Source organism: Aptenodytes forsteri, unplaced genomic scaffold (genome assembly GCF_000699145.1).
Source record: "Aptenodytes forsteri isolate BGI_AS27 unplaced genomic scaffold, ASM69914v1 Scaffold647, whole genome shotgun sequence".
Taxonomy (NCBI): domain Eukaryota; kingdom Metazoa; phylum Chordata; class Aves; order Sphenisciformes; family Spheniscidae; genus Aptenodytes; species Aptenodytes forsteri.
The window spans coordinates 574,698-593,999 of record NW_008795889.1 but is presented as its reverse complement, the minus strand read 5'-3'; the positions used below and the strand labels follow the sequence as shown (position 1 = coordinate 593,999).

General features: G+C 57.1%; 1 protein-coding gene across 1 annotated transcript; it reads left to right on the top strand.

Moving 5' to 3' along the window:
• The first annotated feature begins 2,041 nt into the window (after positions 1-2,041).
• TRPM2 (transient receptor potential cation channel subfamily M member 2) lies at positions 2,042-18,860 on the top strand. Its single transcript, XM_019473374.1, has 32 exons — positions 2,042-2,236; positions 2,570-2,655; positions 3,157-3,325; positions 3,812-3,992; positions 4,382-4,548; positions 4,990-5,170; positions 5,716-5,777; positions 6,008-6,208; positions 6,594-6,696; positions 6,936-7,057; positions 8,436-8,786; positions 9,250-9,387; positions 10,090-10,219; positions 10,511-10,656; positions 10,815-10,927; positions 11,033-11,246; positions 11,802-11,920; positions 12,244-12,376; positions 12,519-12,690; positions 13,174-13,357; positions 13,639-13,820; positions 13,971-14,103; positions 14,222-14,309; positions 14,962-15,049; positions 15,478-15,629; positions 16,178-16,254; positions 16,346-16,447; positions 16,769-16,855; positions 17,042-17,147; positions 17,724-17,825; positions 18,343-18,459; positions 18,735-18,860. The coding sequence occupies exons 1-32, from the start codon at positions 2,042-2,044 to the stop codon at positions 18,858-18,860; spliced, it is 4,527 nt and encodes a 1,508-aa protein (XP_019328919.1).
• The last annotated feature ends 442 nt before the right edge of the window (positions 18,861-19,302 follow it).

The following is a 19,302-nucleotide window of genomic DNA, read 5'->3' as shown; positions in this document are numbered from 1 at the left end:
CAGGTGCGAGTGTCTCACCCTGCGTGGGGCTGACGGCAGCAGGAGGCTGTGCGCTTAGAGGCTGCAGGTGGAAATCGCTGCTGCGGGCAGCGGGGAGCGTGACTCAGCCGCTCGAGCAAACTCGGGGCTTGCCTGGGCGCTGCAGCTTCTCGGCAGGGACCTCTTCCGCAGCCTGATTTGCTGGGAGGCTGCCAGCCACCCTGCCATCTCCTCCTCTCTGCAGGCAGCTCGCAGGCAGCTCTGCCCTATTCTGTGCTCATTGTCTGTGTCTCCAATGAGTGACAAAATGACCTGCCGGAGGAGAGGGACGTGGGGCTGAATCCCTATGACAGGCACGGAGCAGAGGAGCCAGTGATGCGGCCAGAGGATGCTGGAGGGAAGGTATGGTCATGCTGGTGAAGGGGCAGGGTGTGTGGGCATGGTTCATAGGCAGTGTTCAGTGCCTGCAGTCAGGGCTTTGCACCCCTGTCCCAATGGGTGCTGTGACCACATTGTGCAGCCGAGAGGTGACCTTACCCCCGGGGTGAGGGGTCCTTTGCTGCCTGCAGTGGGGCAGGCTGCCAGGCATGCCCCTTGGGGGTGCAGCCCCCCTCCCGCGGTACTTGCCAAGCTGGGGGGGGCAGGCAGCTTGTGTTGCCGGAGAGGCTCTGCCCTTGGCCCCAGCACCCTTAAGGACAGGTATTCTGGGTGTTTTCTCAGCATGGTTGTTCACCGCAGGGGTGCCCATGGAGGACCCGGTGTGAGAGCCCTTCCTGCATGAGCTGCTTGTGGCCATGCCCCAAACCCCCACCAGCCTGCCTGCCCTTTGGGGGCCAGGAACAAGAATTAAGGGTGTGTTTGACCTTATTTAGACAGCTCTTTCTCAAGCAATTAGATCTGCCATAGGTTTTTCTGATGCAGAAAGCCGGGCTGTCAAAAATCTGGCTCCTAAGGTCAGGTCGGTGGGGCTGTGTACTTGCCAGAGGGAGCCTGGGAGGGATGATCTTAAAGGTCTTTTCCAACCTAAATGATTCTGATTCTATGATTCTATGAGACTGACAAAAAGGCTTTTCCTCGCTGCTCCCTGCCTGCAGCAGCACTGAGCCTGGGGAAGGAGACACAGTGAAGGAAATACAGTGGTAGCCATGATTTTACTCCATCACTCCTTGTCCCCCCTAAGGGCTCCCCCACCCTTGGGTGTAATGCAGTGTTTGGCTTGCAGAAAGGCAGTCAAAATCCTCCTTAAACACAGGCCTGCTGTCCCCACGGCTTCGCTAGTGCCTTACCTGAGTGCTGTGCTTCCTCCATTACCTAATCACAGCTCCCCTGAGAGGACACCATTCCCCCTTTGGGCTCCAGAGACACCCAGGAGCTTTTCCATCCTTGCTCCAGCAGCTCTCCAGTCTCAGCAGTTCAGGAGCTCAGCAATGGGGCCTGTGAGTGTTTGGGAGGACTCAGGAGTTTTGCAGACCCTGCTGTGCCGCATGCCTGTATGCACCTCAGTTTTAGCTCTGGGCTTTCAGGGGACTTTTGCAGGGGGCACGAGACCCCCCCCTACGGAGGAGTGACCTGTCTCTGCAGCCAGTGTGTTGATACAGGTTTTCCATGCAGGGCCATGCTTGGGCTGCTTGCACAAGAGACCTGGTTTCTCCTCTCCCTGCTGCCAGAAATATCCCAGCTGCCTGCAGTGGGAGAGCAAGTGAGGAGAGCTGCGGGCTGGTGGACGGCCAGGCAGCAGAGCAGGCAGGCCAGCAGCTGTGCTGGCAGGCAGAGTGTGGCAGGGTCAATTTTCGGAGGCTAACAGGCTGCCTGGGGCAGCATGGTGCATGCTGAAGCTGGTTCACCACCCACATGGCCCCTGGTGGGTCCGTGGACCGTGGTGAGGGTCCAGCAGGTTTCCTGTGGTCATCTCTCAACCCAGGGAATGATGGACAGGACGCCCCAGTGCTTTAAGTCCATGGGCATCCTTCTTCTTTTCTGCTGCACTCAGGATGGAGATGTTCAGGACCTCCCAGCCTAGGAACAGGAGAGAAGAGACCAAGCGAGGCAAGACACAGCAGCCATGGCCATGCGTGGCCAGCACACCAAGGTGCTCCCCTCTGAACTGAACAAGGTGTGCCCCGAGAGACAAGACGACCTCACCACGCACCCCAGGAAGATGAGCGACTTCGAGGTGGTCCCCAACCTCCAGCAGAGCAGTAGCAGTGTCTCGAAGAGCAGGCGGAAGGCACATTTCCCCACTGGCAGCAATGAAAAGGCAAGTTCAGGAGGTGCTGGAAGAGGGCCACACACGATGGAAGAGTGTTAATGAGTTATCCGGTGACTCATTAACGGGAGTATTAATAACAGATCACTTTAGTTTTAGGGACAGACAGAAAAACCCCAAACATCTGAGGTCATGTCCAGCATTCATATCTCCTCTCCTTGGAGTACACCTGGCTTTGTCCTTGCAGATAGCCATGGAGCTTTCTTCCTTTGCATCAGAAGAAGCACCCAGATATGCTCCAAGTACCAGGGTGTCTGGTCCCTGGCATAACTTCTGGCCCTTTGCAGAAACCCTGACCCCTTGCTGCTTTTCCTGCTCCCTCAGGAAAATCTCATCTCATGGATTCCTGAAAACATCCGGAAGAAAGAGTGCACCTACTTTGTTGAAAGCTCCCAGACATCAGATTCTGGGTAAGTCAGACAGTCCCTCATTCCCCTCCCCTGCCAGGAAAGCAGAAGGGGTGTTTGTTGACAAAGTTACAGCACCAGAAAATCCCACCTTTCTGTCAAGGGAGCTGGTGTCAAGGGGATTCACAAATTCCTTTTTGACTGGTTCTTCACCCTGCTGTGTGTCACCACATGGCTGATGTCCTATGTGCCAGTGAGGAACCTTTCCAATGCTTTCGTATGCAGTCATTTCCATCTGTACTTCATCCAGAGCAACTTTAACATTTTTGTCCTAAACCTCTACAGTTGGAAATACCAAATTTTTGCTAAATTTTCCCCCAAACAGTGCCTTTGTTTCTGCACAAGTTCTGAGCTGGAGGGTGAGCTGGGTGGGAGATGCCGGTGTTTGTGGTGTTCTTAATAAGAATGCCAACATCTCCTGCCTGGGTTGAGGCAAGTGGGCCAGCTGGGTTTTGCCTTTTGGGTTTAGATTGTTTTCGGCAAAGTTGGTGGTGTGTGTTTCAGGAGGATTGTGTGCAAGTGCGGCTATATCAGGGAACAGCACCTGGAAGATGCTGCCAAACCTCCCATCTTCCTGGGGAAGGAATGGGATCCCAGCAGGCACATCCAGGAAATGCCAACAGATGCCTTCGGTGATATCCACTTCACGGGCCTGGGACAGAAGATGGGGAAGGTGATCTGGTTTTCCCATCTGTGGTGCACAAGGAGCCAGTGTTCAGGTCTTGCCATAGCAGATGAAATACGAGTATTTCCCTCCTGAATGAGAGGAGGTTAGGAAAGCGTGGAAATGTCCCAAAGGCAATACTGACTCAAGCAGAGGAAGGTGGGTGGGACAGGATCCCTCCTCTCTCCCAGCCCTGTACCTAGTCCCTTTCTGAAACCACGAGACTGATCTTCATGCTGTGAGGCCCATGCTTCAAGGAGTGGCTGTTCCGTGTCCTCATCCTTAGGTTCGTCTTGGGAATGCTCGGTCCCAGGGAAGTGAATGGGAACAGAGTCATGCACAAAGACCTGGGGCAGCAGCAACAGGACTCTGCTGGGAAATGGCATGGGAAGCCCCTGGTTCTTTGCTGGGACAGGACAAATTGTGGTGGAGGTGCCCTGTTACCCTGACCCTGTTGTTTTTACCCAAAATGCATGTATGCTCCCTTTTTTGCAGTATGTGCGCGTTTCCTCGGATACTCCTCCACGGGTCATCTACCACCTCATGACACAGCACTGGGGCCTCGATGCACCCAACCTGCTCATCTCAGTCACTGGGGGAGCCAAAAACTTCATCATGAAGCCAAGGCTGAAGAACATCTTCCGGCAAGGGCTAGTCAAAGTGGCCCAGACCACTGGTAAGAGATGCAGAGGCTCTCCCTGTGATTGCAGTGGGAGAGGGGCCTGTCATCTGCCCATGCCAGGTTTAGTGAGTTGGGCTGCTGTGGAGATGCCGAGCTGGCCCAGAAGGCCTGTAGGTCCCTGTCTGGACTACCACCACCAGGGATGGACTGTTCTTGCTCAATCACTGCAAACAGGCTCATGGGGAGCTGGACTGAGAGATGCAACACTGTGCTGAAGAAGGCATCTCCTGTGCTGCCAGGGCTTGATGTAGTGGGCAGGGAAGACATCTTTGGGGGGATGGAGCATCTCCGAGGACCAGGTGTTCCTGCAGCCGTATAGGGGGATGCTAGGAGATTGCTGTGAACAGATCCTCTCCCTTCCCAAGCCCTTCTCTGACCCCCAGGGGCCTGGATCATCACAGGGGGATCCCACGCTGGTGTGATGAAACAGGTGGGAGAGGCAGTGCGAGACTTCATCCTGAGCTGCAGCCACAAGGAGAGTGAGATTGTCACCATTGGTATAGCCACCTGGGGGACCGTGTACAACCGGGAGAGCCTCATCTGCCCCATGGTGAGCCAGGCAGAGTTGGAGATGCGTTTGCTTTGCCTATGCCTGGACTGCTGGGGAAGTCCTGCCAAGGACCGTGGTGGGAATGGGTGCTTCAAGACGTGCCTGTGGCTGGCAGGCCTGGTAAAACCCAGCTGCACCAGAAGAAGTGATGGTCCCAGGCTGATGTTTGCTGAGAAGCCCCTCTGTGCTACCCAGTGTCTTGCGTAGGTGCTGTGCTTCTTCTGGGAGGACCCTTGTGGGTGTGAGGGCAGGTGGAGCAGAGACAGAGGAGCATGGGGCAAGGCTGACATGAGGACTGCAGGGGGGGCAGGGATGGCTCTTTGGCCAGACTGTTCTTTGGCTGGCCTGTTCCTGTCCTGCATGCTGGTTGCTTTGGGCATCTGGTGCTCCTCTGCAACCCTGCCAGGCTTTTCCCAGAGTCTGTCCTCCCGCATGTTACAGGGTGGCTTTCCAGCTGAGTACATACTGGATGAGGAGAACCAAGGCAGCCTGTCATGCCTGGACAGCAACCACTCCCACTTCATCCTGGTGGACGATGGGACCCACGGGAGGTATGGGGTGGAAATCCCCCTGAGGACCAGACTGGAGAAGTTCATTTCGGAGCAGACCAAGGTGAAAGGAGGTAATGGCAACACATAGCCAGGCCTGAGGCAGGGGAGGGCACAAGGCAGGATGGACCATCCATTGGTAAGGGGTGCCCATCCTGGCCTCTGGTGAGAGGGGAGGCTGTGGCTTCCCTGGAGGATCCAGGCAACGGGTTTGAGAGGATTATCATGATAAATGTGGAACCTGGTTCCTCAGTGACACAAATCAAAGAACCTTTCTCTGCCAGCTGCTTGACTGGTCACCAAAGGGGTCCCCAAACCTTGTGATGCTGAGCTGATCAGGGAGAGTTGTTTCTCCCAAAGGGCCAGGCCTCCAAGTGGGCTTCCAGGTGGTATCTTCTCACTGTGCAAATGATCTTCTATTCTAACACATGCACACACATGCTCCAGCAGCATGACTGCCAGGAGATCGTCTCCCCTCTCTCCTAGAGCCTGGCATGTCAGGGGCAGTGGTCCCACCTTGCTTTTCACACCCCACCGCTCAGAGGGGTCCGCATTCAGCTGCATGGAGGGGGGGGCGCTGCCCCACAGGGAGGTGACCCTGGGCTCTGCTTCCCCACAGGTGTCGCCATCAAGATCCCCATCGTATGTGTGGTGCTAGAAGGAGGCCCCGGGACACTCGACGTAAGGAAGTGCTCCTACCAATTCCCAGTAGAGCTGAGAGGGGGTGGTGGTGGGAGGGAACAGTTCCTTGCCCGGGGTGCTGCCCTCTGGTGTCGGTGTAAGCATTGTGCCACACTAGCTGAAATGCAGCCGAATGGAAGCGCCGCGGAGCAGCGGTGTGGGTCTCAGGCTCAGAGAGGGTCTGCTGGCCTCTGGGTGGGATTAGGACCAGCCTCTCTGCTCTGTTGCAGACCATCTACAACGCCATCACCAACGGGATCCCCTGTGTGATTGTGGAAGGGTCTGGGCGTGTGGCTGATGTAATTGCACAGGTGGCCAGCCTGTCTGTGCCCAAGATAACCATTGCCTTGATCCAGAAGAAGCTGAGCGTGTTCTTCCATGACACCTATGAGCTCTTCACTGAGGGCAAGCTGGTGGAGTGGACCAAGAAGGTGAGCCTTTTGCAGGCAGACAGCTCCTCGCACTGAGCTTGTGGAGACCAAAGGGGTCCCCAGGGGTCCTTGCCCATGAGCAGCAAGGCTCCCAGCATCAAGATTAAGGCTTATCTTCTGCCAACCGTCCATCTCCCTCCCAGCATGCTCAGCATTGTCCTGGTAGGCACCCCGAGGGCTTGAGTTCTGCTTCTCCACTGCCTGCTCCCTTTGGGCAGAGAGGTACCATTTGGGACCAACCCCAGCTGGGCTGGGAGACACAGCACAGGGGGTCTGCAGGCAACCCGAGGGGAGCAAGGAATTACCCCACACAGGACAGGGGGCTGCAGGAAGTGGCAGGGAGGAGATGCTGCTGCTGATTGCTTGCCCACGGCTCTCCTTGTAGATCCAAGACATAGTGCGGAGCCGGCAGCTCCTGACCATTTTCAGAGAGGGCAAATATGGCCAGCAGGACGTGGATGTGGCCATCCTCCAGGCCCTGTTCAAAGGTGAGGGGTGGGGAGCTGCTTGGGAGGATGGGGAGAGATGAATGGGATGGGGGTCACAAGTCACCTCCTGCAGCTGCTTGACTTATGGGGTCACCAAAGGGGTCCCTAAACCTCATGATGTTGAGCTGATCAGGGAGAGATGTTTCTCCCAAAGGGCCAGGCCTCCAAGTGGGCTTCCAGGTGGTATCTTCTCGCCACATAAATGGTCCTCTATTCTAACACATGCACTTTGCATCCAGCATCCCGAAACCAGGACCACTTTGGTCGTGAGAACTGGGACCACCAGCTGAAGTTAGCTGTGGCCTGGAACAGGGTGGACATTGCTCGGAGTGAGATCTTCACAGACGACCACGAGTGGAAGGTAAGGGAGTACCTGTGCTGCTTGTCTGGTCAGGCTTACTGCTTGTCAGGTCCCACTTGAAGACTGTGGATATTGAGGGCACTGTTCACCTCGACTGTGCTTAGGGAGAGTTTTTGAGGACATTTCTCTTGGACCTTAAACTCCCACCACATTGCCAGGGGCTCTTCATCTGTCCTGCCTTTCAAAAGTGCACTCAAACACCCAGAGCAGAGGCGAGCACACCCTGCAATTCATTGCTTGTAAAGGTCCTGTTTGGCTTATAATTGTTTACAAAGGTGATTGATTGGTATTTTGTTCAAAACCAATGTCTTTTAAAGACAATCCACCAACCTAGAGCCAAAAATACCTCTTGCCAGCTCCGCCCTGTGGTCACTGCTCATGCCATGTTGTCAAATGGCAACTTGTCTCTAAACTCACCTCACCCAGCCTGGCACTTCCCTGCTTAAACTTTACTGCAGAGTGGGGCAGGGAGCAGCACAAGCCAGCTCTGCTGTCCCATGCCTGATCCAGCTGTTGAGGAGTCGAAGCTGAGCAGGGTTCTCTGTCCTTTCTGCTGGGGCTGTGGGACTTGGAAAGGATTTTCTGATTTCGTTCGACAGTTTGGATTCCCCCAGCTCACATACCTTTCATGGGACTGGGAAGGGCTGGTGGAAACCAGGATCCCGAAGAAGAAATATTTGATGGTGTGAAAATGCACAGCCTGAACAAGATCTACACCTTTGTTGGGAAGGGAGGATGAGGCAGGCTCTCAGATTAGCCAGTGCAGGCCAGGGCTGTTACAAGGTGCTGCAGCCCTGGACCAATGTGGCTGGTATGAAAAACTGAGGCTGAAAGCAAGCTGTGGCAGAAGGGTCAGCAGGTACCTTCCTGCCAGGACAGACATGTACCCCCTTACCCACGGGCTTTGTTTTCACTTCTGAGCACATGTAAAGATTGCCTTGGAAAGGAAAACCCCACAAAGGCTGAACTGGGTGGCCATCAGGAGCAGCCAGTCTCCCCATGGCTGAGATCCAGCTGACAGCACCATGATCCTTCAGTTGAAGAGTTGTGCACAGAGAACAAGCCTGTGAGGTCCTGTTCATTAGTATGGTGCATCCTTGTGAGCTGAGGAAAGAGGGTCTACCCTTTACCCTACCCTATCCCTCCACCCAGCAGCCAAGGGAGCAGAGGGCTTCATTGCCAGAGGAGAGGGCATACTAACCCAGAAGTGTGTCTCTGGGGGATGTCCCACAAGTCCCAGTACTTCCCAGCTTCTCTCTCACACCCAGAAACTCCTTGTGTGCTCAGGGATAAAATCTTCCCCCCATCTGAGTGAGGAGCATGGTGGGGCCCTGCTCCGGGGCCATAGAGCCCCTCACATCTGCCTCTGGCCTGCCAGCCCACAGATCTCCACCCTGTGATGGCAGCCGCCCTGATCTCTAACAAGCCAGAGTTTGTGAAGCTGTTCCTGGAGCAGGGAGTACGTCTCAAGGAGTTTGTCACCTGGGACACTCTGGTTTACCTCTACGACAACATGGCACCATCCTGCCTGTTCCACAGCAAGCTGCAGAAGGTCCTGCTGGAGGAGAGAGAGCACACAGCTGGCTCCAAAATGCCAAGAACCCAACTGCACCACGTCTCCCAGGTGCTGCGAGAGCTCCTGGGCTGCTCCACACAGCCTCTCTACCCCAAGCCCAAGCACACGGAGCGGCCCCGGCTCTCCATCCCCGTCCCTCACATCAAGCTGAATGTACGCATCTCCAGGTTATGTGGTGGTAGGGTTGCATTAGGGATGGGGATGCTGGCTCAAAAAACCCTCCTGGAGGTTGCAGCTGGGTCTCTGTCCTCTTGCCTGTTCAAGAATCCCACTTAAAGTCCCTTAAAGACCTGCCCAAGTCATCTGCCACACATTCAAGGTGTGACTGCCACCATCCTACACCCGCAGCACCACATAGTTGCGTGACTCTGGTGGGCAGGACCCAGGGTGGGTGCACTAGGCAGGATGGGCACATCCCCACATGATCCTGGCCCTAGAAAAAGTAGCATTTCCAGGATGAGTCCTGTCTTGGCCACCCCGCTATCTGCAGCAAAAGCCCTTCCATGTGTGGTGGAGGCAGGCACCCAGGGTTCGGGGGTGGCTTTGTGCTGAGGGGCTGTCTGCTTTCTGCAGCATCTTGGCAGGGGAATGGGTCTGACCATCACATGCCTTGCAGGTTCAGGGGTCAAGTCTCCGGTCCCTCTACAAGCGCTCTGCTGGCCGAGCCACCTTCACCATGGACCCAGTCCGCGACCTGCTTATCTGGGCTGTGGTCCAGAACCGCAAGGAGCTGGCAGAAATCATCTGGGCCCAGGTATCACAGCCCAGAGCTATCAGTCCCAGCTGAGAGGCTCAGATGGAGCCAAACCTCCCAGCCCCAAGAGGAAAGATTGCACCTGCTGTCATTTGGGACAGCAGGCAATCTGGCCCATGGCAGTGCCTGAACCTGACCCCCAGCCAAATGGGAGCCAGCTAGTGAGCCTGTGGACACTTGATGTTCATCCCCAGACATGCACCATCATGCCAGATCCCTCCCTTCCCAGCCAAAATGCATGCTGCAGGCAGAGATGATGTGCTGGGTCAGAAGTGTGCTCTTCCTTGCAAAGGCTGAGAGGGGGCTCAGCACACCACAGGCAGGACACAGGGGCATGGCAGCTGTGGTGGAGAAGGCTTCCACCCATAAACAGCATCTCCAGGGCAAGAGACAGTGTGGCTGTCAGCATGGTCAGCATGCCATGCAGAGCCGTGGAGTCACACCATCCTGCCACCCAAGGCTTCCCAGTAGAAGAGCAGGGGTGCCCCTGGATTCCCCATGGCAGTGGGTTACCTACTGCCCCTGCACCCAGAGAGCAGCACAGCTCAGCCCTTGTCACAGCAAGCTGTTCATCCTGAGCAGCAGTCTGCTTGGGACACCCTCCTTCCCTCCCATGAGAGCCATGGAGGGCTTGGCAGGACTGCCGGGACTTGCAGGATAAGGCGCAGAGCCCCATGCTCTCTCTGACCTCTTCTGCTCCAGAGCCAGGATTGCATGGCAGCTGCGCTGGCCTGCAGCAAAATCCTGAAGGAGCTCGCCAAGGAGGAGGACGACACCGACACCACTGATGACATGCTGGCGCTGGCTGAGCAGTACGAGCACAAGGCGATCGGTGAGTGGGAGGGGACCAGCAACCCAGAACTGCTCTCACACCCTGCAGGGCTGGCTAGCTTTGCCCAGGAGGTGTCTGGGGGGTGATGGGTGGGGCCAAACAGGGGTCCTCTTGTCACAGTCGGAGTCATGGTGCTGCAAGGACTGCCCGGGTGGTGGTGGGAGTGCAGAGGGTGCCACTGCATGGTGCAATGTCCAGATCCTGCTGCAAAGGGTGACTCTGCAGGCGCCTTGCTGAGCACCAAGCTGGCCCCGGAGTTCAGCCTTATCTCCCTGGTCCCTGTCTGGCCAGGCGTGTTCACAGACTGCTATCGCAAGGATGAAGAGAGAGCCCAGAAGCTCCTCACCCGTGTCTCTGAGGCCTGGGGGAAGACAACCTGTCTGCAGTTGGCGTTGGAGGCCAAGAACATGAATTTTGTGTCCCATGGGGGTGTCCAGGTGGGTTCCCAGCAGTGGTGCTTGGAGGGGAAGTGCCCAAGTGTCCCCTGCCCCAGATGCAGGGTTCCTTGTTGGCAGCAGTGCAGCTCTGCCCTGCAGCCCCGCTCTGATGGGGGGGGTCTTCTGTAACCAGTGCTCCTCTTCCTCCTTCCTCACAGGCCTTTCTAACCAAAGTCTGGTGGGGGAAGATGTGCGTGGACAATGGGCTTTGGCGGGTGATCGCGTGCATGCTGTTCTTCCCACTTCTTTACACCAGCCTCATCACCTTCAGGTACTTCTTGCAGCTGGGGCATGTATGCACCAAGGCTGGCTGGGAGAAGCTGCCGTTGTATCTCCCTGGGCAGCTGAGCCCTGCTTCCACCCCTGCTCCCTGCAGGGAGAAGAGGCTGCAGCCTGTGGGCTGCCTGACGCGCCTCCAAGCCTTCTTCACAGCACCTGTTGTCATCTTCCACATGAACATCCTCTCTTACTTCACCTTCCTCCTGCTCTTCGCCTACGTCCTGATGGTTGACTTCCAGCCATTGCCGTCCTGGCGGGAGTACCTCATCTACTTCTGGCTCTTCTCCCTGGTGTGCGAGGAGACCCGCCAGGTACGGGGCAGGCAGAGCAGAAGCTGGGAGGAGGTGAGAGGAGGGAGAGACACCCTTCTGGGTGCTCCTGGAAGGTCCTGCATAGCTCACGTTCCCATGCTGCTTCTCACGTCACCGTCCATTTGGAGAGGTCCCAGCACAAGGGACTGCCAGATCCCCCTGCCTCTGAGGCCGGAGAACCTTCTTGGTTGTGTCTGGCCTGGCCCCAGGTACTTGCAGAAAGACATGCTGTTTTGAGCTGAAAACATCAGGAGATGGAGGGACCACCTCCTTCCTTGGGCATTTATTCCCAGAAGCATTTCTAGGCTTTGCTTGACATTTGATTTTTTTCAGCTTTTGCTTCAACATCTCAGCACCTTTCTTCACCAAAGAGCCCCATGTCTCAGGTATCTCTCCCCATGCTCCTTCCATGCCCTGTAGGCTCAGGTTAACTTTGGGTAAGCAAGAGGGTCCAGTGATGGCCAGCAGGTCTGTGCGGTCCCCCCCTTCTACAAGGCACATGAGTATCTTACAAGGCTTTCACTGAAATAACAACCCCTCTTCTCTTCCCAACAGCTGTTGTATGATCCAGATGGGTTTGGGGTTGTGAAAATGGCTTCCCTGTACTTCAAGGACTTCTGGAATAAGTTGGATATCTGTGCCATCCTAGTCTTTATCACAGGGCTGACTTGCAGGTGAGTTGCAGAGCCACTTGCCTGGCACTGTGCTGGCTCAAGCCACAGCTGTAGGCTACAAAACTAGTGTGAGAATTGTGCAGGTTTTTTAATTGCAATTTTTTCTTCCAAAGGCCAATGAAGATTTTTGTGGTCATGTGATTAATTCTGACCAATTTGCCTCTGCTTTCAGCTGCTTTTAGGAGAGATGTTTTTCATGCCGCAACTCTCACACAGCACTCTGGGGAAGCTCACTGATATTGCAGAAATGTAATGCTGCAAGGTCAGAAAAAAAACCACACTGGTGGCACTGAGATATTTCTTTTCCTCTCTTCTGTGCCCAGGCTGATCCCGTCAACTTTATATCCTGGGCGCATCATACTGTCACTGGCTTTTATAATTTTCTGCCTGCGTCTGATGCACATTTTCACAGTCAGTAAAACGCTGGGGCCCAAGATCATCATTGTGAAGCGCATGGTGAGAGCTCCCCTCCATCCTGCCAGGATGATCAGCTAGAGCAGCCAGATGCCTGCATGGGATGGATGTGCCACCCGTGTTATCCTATCCTGGAGTGGGGTCGCCTCCAGGACACAATTTTGCTTCCCCTCTCTCTTTGCAGATGAAGGATGTCTTCTTCTTCCTCTTCCTGCTAGCAGTGTGGGTGGTGTCCTTTGGGGTTGCCAAGCAGGCCATCCTGATCCACAACGAGGAACGTGTGGAGTGGCTTTTCCGTGGTGTGGTCTACCACTCCTACCTGACCATCTTTGGGCAGATTCCCTCCTACATCGATGGTAAGGGACACTGGCCTGTGACAGCGCGTGGCATGAGCAGAGTGGCTGTGACAAGGCTGAGGGGTGCCAAGCTCATGCCATAGTTTGCCTAGCTCCTGTCATGTTGGCCTGTGGAAGTCCCGCACAGGGCTCCTCTCCAAGCACAACATAAGGCCAGGAGTGAGCAATGACACGGCATGGGGATGGAACCCTGCTCTGGCACACTGGGAGCGTTGCCACCAATGCAAACCCAGGGACTGCACCTGCCCAAGTAGTCAAGAAAGCACATTAGCAAAGGCATAGGAGCATGAGTCGATCCAGCTCAGTGCCACAGCTGCAAAGCTGGTGGCAGTGAGCAGAGCACCTGGGATGATACAGATTAAGGTCAAATCCCTGCCCGGTGCTAAGCTCCCTTGTTGCTGGCTGCTTTCAGAGAGCACAACGTGCTCCCTGAGACACGGGTGAGGTTTGGCTGCAGTGGAGTCATGCCGTGCCTTCTTGCAGGGGTCAACTTCAACATCGACCAGTGTAGCCCCAATGGGACTGACCCCTACAAGCCCAAGTGCCCAGAGACAAATGAGGACAACAAGAAACCCATCTTCCCAGAGTGGCTGACAGTTATCTTACTGTGCCTGTACCTGCTCTTCACCAACATCCTCCTCCTCAACCTCCTCATTGCCATGTTCAAGTGAGTTTGATCTAGCCCCATGGTCCTGAGAGTGAATCAAGCTGGCTTTGCTTGCAGGCTTGGCCGTGGCCAGGGCACCCCACACTGAGAAAGTGCAAGGAGGGTCCTGGGACACATGCTGACCAGAGCACAGGGGCGCTTTGGGGGGGGTTATAGATATGGTGGAAGTAGCGGGTGCAGGCCAGGGCTGAGCAGGGAGATGGGTAGGAGCTGAGGCACCATACAGACATGATGTGCTCCCTCATCCCCATGGCACAGCTGACACCTGGGCTCTGCCCCAGCTACACCTTCCAGCAGGTCCAGGAGCACACAGACCAGATCTGGAAGTTCCAGCGTCATGACCTGATCGAGGAGTACCACGGCCGCCCACCTGCACCTCCACCCTTCATCCTCCTCAACCACCTGCAGATCCTGGTCCGTCGAGGCTTGCTCCGCAGGCCGGCCACGCACCACAAACAGCTCAGTGAGGACCAGCATTTCCCCTCCTGCCCTTTGCCCCCTCCCCGGGGCATGGCACTGTGCACCGAGACACAAGGCTTGGCATCTGGGCTGCAGTACCAGGGTTTGGGATGCTCAAAGATCTGACAGCATTGCCATCCCCTTCCTCTGGCAGAAGAGAAGCTGGAGAAGAATGAAGAAGCTGCCCTCCTCTCTTGGGAGACGTACCTGAAGGAGAACTACCTGCAGCACCAGCAGTGCCAGGAGAAGCAGAACACGGAGCAGCAGATCCGAGACATTGCACAGAGGTACCAGCACTCCTGAGACAGGGACATCCTTCTGTTCTCCAGTGTCCTGGGTGGCGAAGAGTTGGGATTAGTGCAGGGGTGGCTGCTGAGGGGGTTCCTCTCTGCACTGTCCCTCCAGGGTTGATGTACTGGCAGAGCTGCTGGACTTGGACAGGGTGAAGAGGACAAGGCTGGTGGAGCAGAGGCTGGCCTCTCTGGAAGACCAGGTGAGGCAAAAGCTGAGCAACTACCTAAGAAAGATGAGGTTTTCCAGGGGCTGAGTCAACGGAACCAGAGCACAAGAGAAAGCCCCTCTGAATCAATCCCCCCTCAAACAGTTTGAGTTTCCTTGTCAAAACAATAGCATCCGAGAGGAAAAGGTTTATGGGAAATGTTCTGTTTGACTCCAAAGTGAATAGGATGAAGATGGGAAGTGGCGGGATGAGTCCCTGCCTCCACTGATCACCCAAGCAGTTAGGTCTGACCCAGCTCTTCTCCTTGGCCCAAGAGAACCCTCCAGACCTTCTGGAGATGGGGGACTCTCTGCCCCCTCCCCGTGAAGCTGTTCCACATCCTGCATGAGCAGTGGGGTGCCCGGGGAGCCAGACCGGGCCCTGGCATCTCCTCTCTGAGACGGCTGCAGCATGGCTGCTGTTTCCACTTCTATTTCCACCCACTTTGAAAAAATGTTTCCCTGGAGATGGTTTTCCAAGCTGAGCATCAGGGCACAGCAAGGATTGCTGCTGCCCTAGGGGGTGAGCAGCCAGGAGCCAAGGGCAGCAGTGCCTCCTGCCAGGGCTGTATCCTGCAGTACTTGAGCAAGGCGGCCCAGGGGGCAGCTGGGGTCCGGCAGGGCTGACCCTCTCCTGTCCCACACAGGTGCATCAGAGTGCCCAGGCCCTGAGGTGGATAATGGAGGCACTGCAGGGCAATGGCTTCAGCTCAGGAGAGGACATGCCACCCATGGGTAAGCGGAGCCCAACTCCACCCCAGCAGCACCTGGGAAACCTGGAGCCCTACACTGGCACCCACAGCGCTGCAGACCAGGGCTGAGCAGCCCCTCGCACCCCTTTGTTAAGCAGCAAGACAGAGGCAGAGGCCCCTTTGGCCCCGGGAGGTCTGGGGGCTCTGAGAGGCCGTCCAGCCACTCCTGCAGCCATTCCCACCCTCCACTCCAGAGCCCTCCCTGGAGCCCATGGCTGAGGCTTTCCACTGCAGCATCCCTGGGGGAGTTCCTCTAGGGCCTGCTGGAAGGGATGCCGGGGGCCAGGCCCCCAGGGGACATCAGCATCCCCATGGAGAGACCCAGCCAGCCCCCTCAGCAGAGCCACGGTCCGCAGCACCGGACTCAGCACCCTGCTTTGTGGGGCCTCGCTGTCTGTGTCTGCCTCACAGGCTCCAGCAAAGCCTCAGAGATGAAGGAGGTTGACCTGGAGGGGAAACCCGAGGAGAGCCAGCCTCCGTACCACGTACTTGCCCGAAACCTCCTGTACCCAGGGTCTCACACCCTCCGCTTCCCTGTGCCGGATGAGAAGGTGCCCTGGGAGGTAGGAGCTGTGACCCTGGGCAGCAGGGCTGGGAGGGGGGCCGTGGGGCAGATCCCGATGGCAGTGGGAAGAGGAACAGACCCATCGTCGCACCCATGTCACACTTGGGAGCTCCTGTTTTTCCCAGCCCTCAGACAAGTGGCTTCCTGGAGCAGCTGCTCCGAGGCCCTCCCAGGGACAAGGAGAGGTGAACAGGCATTGTTCTTGCTAGGATCTGCAGTGCTAGGAATGCCTGGGGATGCTCGGTTGGGAGACAGAGGGAACAAACACCCGCCTCCGCATTTCCTGAATCAGGGCTGGCTCAGGGTCAGGGACAGGATCTGGCACTGGCTTCCATGGGGGCATGAGTGAGAGACACCAACCCTCCAGCCGAGACCCTGAGCTCAGCCCCCGAGCAGGGCCCGGAGCCCTACGTGCCTTGGGGAATGATGCTATGAGCTGGGCAGAGGAAGGGACTGGGGCAGAAACTGTCCCCGGGGGTCCCAGTCCCTGCCTGCTGCCAGAGCAGGGATGCAAGGCGGGGCCTGACATGGCTATGTGCTCGGCAGGTGGACTTCCCACTCTACGACCCTCCTGCCTACTCGGCCGACCACAAGGACATGGCTGTGCAGGACCCGTTCAGCCTGTGAGTGTCTCCCTGTGGTTCCCCGCTCCTCTGCCCCTTCCCCTGGGTGGCACAGCCAAGCCTCCCTGCTGGGCTGCCTCCCACCCCTCAGCTCCTTGGAGTCTCTCCTGAAGATCAACTACAACACCATGGATGGGCTGATCAACCGGCAGAGCTTCCACGGCCTCTATGCCGTGCAGGACGGGCTACCGCTGTGAGTGCATCTGCCACAGGGGCAGACGGGCTCAGTGGGAGCTGGGGTGCCTGGCTGTAGGCAAAGCACCATGGAGACAGAGAATCCAGGGGGGCCTGGGTGCATCCATCCCCTTCCCACTTCCCTGCGGCTAATGGTGGGGCAGGGATAATGGCACACATCGTCCTCAGAGCTGTCCTCCCTCCAAAAATCCGTAACCCCAGAAGAGGTGCAGTGCAGTGGTGGAAAATCTGGGGAAGCAGTATAGGGCTTTGATCAGCATGATGGGGTGCGCAGAGGGACCCTGGCACCATCCCAGCCTGCTTGCTCTTTTCCTGCCAGGAACCCCATGGGCAGGACAGGGCTGCGAGGCCGTGGGAGGCTGCACTGCTTTGGGCCCAACCATGCCCTGCACCCCATTGTGACCCGGTGAGTGTGTGGGGACAGACAGATGTCCTTCCTCCAGGACGGGGCTGGGGAGGTGGAATGGAAAAGGGGGCACGAAGCCATCTCAGAGACACTGGGACCTGGCAAAACCCACCCCTGCCCATTCAACCACTGCTGGGTAGGGGGGAGCTGAGTCCAGCTGCAGCATAACAGGGGCCTCTCTCACAGCTGGAGGAGGAATTTGGATGGGTCCATTATAAGGAAGAACCTGAAGAAGATGTTGGAAGTCCTAGTAGCCCAGTACCCGCTGTCGGATGTCTGGGCTCTGCCCGGGGTAAGAGCTGGTGGAAACCAGCTGGCGCAGAAGGGTCTGGGGAGGCAGGGCTGGCCCAACCCAATGGCTGGATGCCCTGCAGAAAAGGGAGAAACACAGATGGGTGTCACAGCCTTCTCCAAGGAGGTACCTCTGCCCCCTCCCACAGAGCATCTGGGGGTGGGGGCTCTGCTGCCAAGACTGCTGGGGGAGCAGTGGTGAGGTTACATACCCCTACCCACCCTTACTCCCTATCTCCTGCTTCTCCCTCCTCCTCCTCCTCCTCTTCCTCCTCCACATCTTCAGTTCTCACATGTCTTTCATGACATAAGCCATTGGCATAGCGTCCTTTGACAGAGAGGTCCAGACATTGAATCAGGCAAACTCAGATACATGCTTGGGCACAGCTGACAACTTCTGGCAGGAGAGGGAGGGAGGGAGGGAGGGAGGGAGGTACCACCGCTGCTTGCTCCCCCCACCAGAGCTTGTGGCATCTTCTGCAGTGGTGGCAACTGCCCAAGGGCCAAGCTGGTGGCAGTGACGGAGGCTGGGCTGGGCTGATGGCAGGCCCCATGGCTGATATCTGCTTTGGCACAGGGGTCACTGGAGCCGGGCGAGATGCTGCCACTGAAGCTCAAGTGGATCCTGCGCCGAGAGTTCTGGCCCCAGTTCCAGAACTTGCTGAAACAAGGCACTGAGGTGGGGGGCACACAGGTGTCCCAGTGGTACAGGGGCATGCGGGTGTTACAGCAGTACAGGGGCATGCAGGCATCACCCCAGTACAGGGGCACACAGGTGTCACGGCAGTACAGGCACATGGGGGCATCACCACAGTACAGGGACATGTGGACATCATGGTGGCACAGGGGCACGTGGGTGTCCCCAGGGTACAGAGGCAGGGTGCATGGTGGTCATACCCCTTGGTCACTACTCCCACTGGGGAGAAATGGCTAGGGGAGATGGAGACACGCCATAATGGCCTTGCACCGCGCAGGGGTCTGGGAGGCAGCCCAGGGACCTGGGGTGGGCTGCACACACCGGTGTCTGTGCCTACTGCGATTGCTCTCTATGGCTCCAGCTGCAGTGGGAACAGGGCGCTGGTCTCCAGCGGGGCAGAGGAGCTGTGGGGTGATGCCCCACCACCCCCGGGGCATCTCAGTGCCCTCAGAGAGGTGGTGAGGGCTCTGCTAATGTGGCATTCCTTCACCATTCACAGATACACAAGGGGTACCTTGATGATCCCCGCAACACAGATAACGCCTGGGTCGAGACGGTCGCCATCAACGTGCACTTCGACAACCAGAACGATGTGGAGATGAAGCGGCTGAATTCGGTATGGGCCCCCTGCCTCCACAGCTCCCTGACCTGGCTCTCAGTGGGCATGGGGCAGGGGAGCCAGATCTCCAGACCCAGATCTTGCCCTCATCAGGAGTGCGTTTCTCCAGCTGCATGCAGTGGAGGAAGAACATGGGGATGAACATGGGGTGGCACTGTGCCGGGGGCCCCAAAAAGAAAGGGCAGGAGGCTGGGGACTGGAGGTGCTGTTGAGCATGGCTGGCACGGCGCCTCGCCAGCAGCACGTACATGATGTCTCTGGTCCCCTTCCAGTTCCTCCAGGGCTGCGATCCGGAACTGTGCATCCGCTGGCAGGTGCTGGACAGGAGAATCCCCCTGCATGCCAACCACAAGGAGCTCCTGCACAAGGTCTCAACCCTCCTCAGCACCTACTACTGAGTCCTCAATCACAGGCCAGGGCTCCTGCTGCACCAGACCAGCTTCTGGTTGGGACCTGCAGCTTTACCACAGCTCACCTGTGAGACCATGGGCAGCTACTAGAGACTAGGTACTTTGGTTGCCTCTGTGAATGTACATTGCAGGTCTCTGGGAGGAAAACTGTCCCCTCCCCAGCAGCCGGGGGCAGGGGCTGCCTGGTCACCTGAGCCACCAAGCTCAACTCCAGCTTGTCTCTCAGTGCTTCCACATCAGCCGCAGCACTAGGCCAGGGCTTGGGCCAAGCAGAGCCACAGGGCTGTTCCTGCAAGGTGTTCCTTCTCTCAGCTCCCACCTGCTCTTTGCTTTGGTGTGGACACTGGGGACTTGCCAGCCCCAGCCACCTCTCCACCCAGGATATCCATCAGGCACCTCTGCTCCACAACTCCTGCCCTGAGCCCTGGCA

Coding starts and splice junctions, on each gene's coding strand:
- TRPM2 (XM_019473374.1), top strand. CDS start 2,042: ATGGCCATGCGTGGCCAGCACACCAAGGTGCTCCCCTCTGAACTGAAC. Junction 3,993..4,381: donor CAAAGTGGCCCAGACCACTG/GTAAGAGATGCA, acceptor TCTGACCCCCAG/GGGCCTGGATCATCACAGGG. Junction 14,310..14,961: donor TGGCCTCTCTGGAAGACCAG/GTGAGGCAAAAG, acceptor TGTCCCACACAG/GTGCATCAGAGTGCCCAGGC.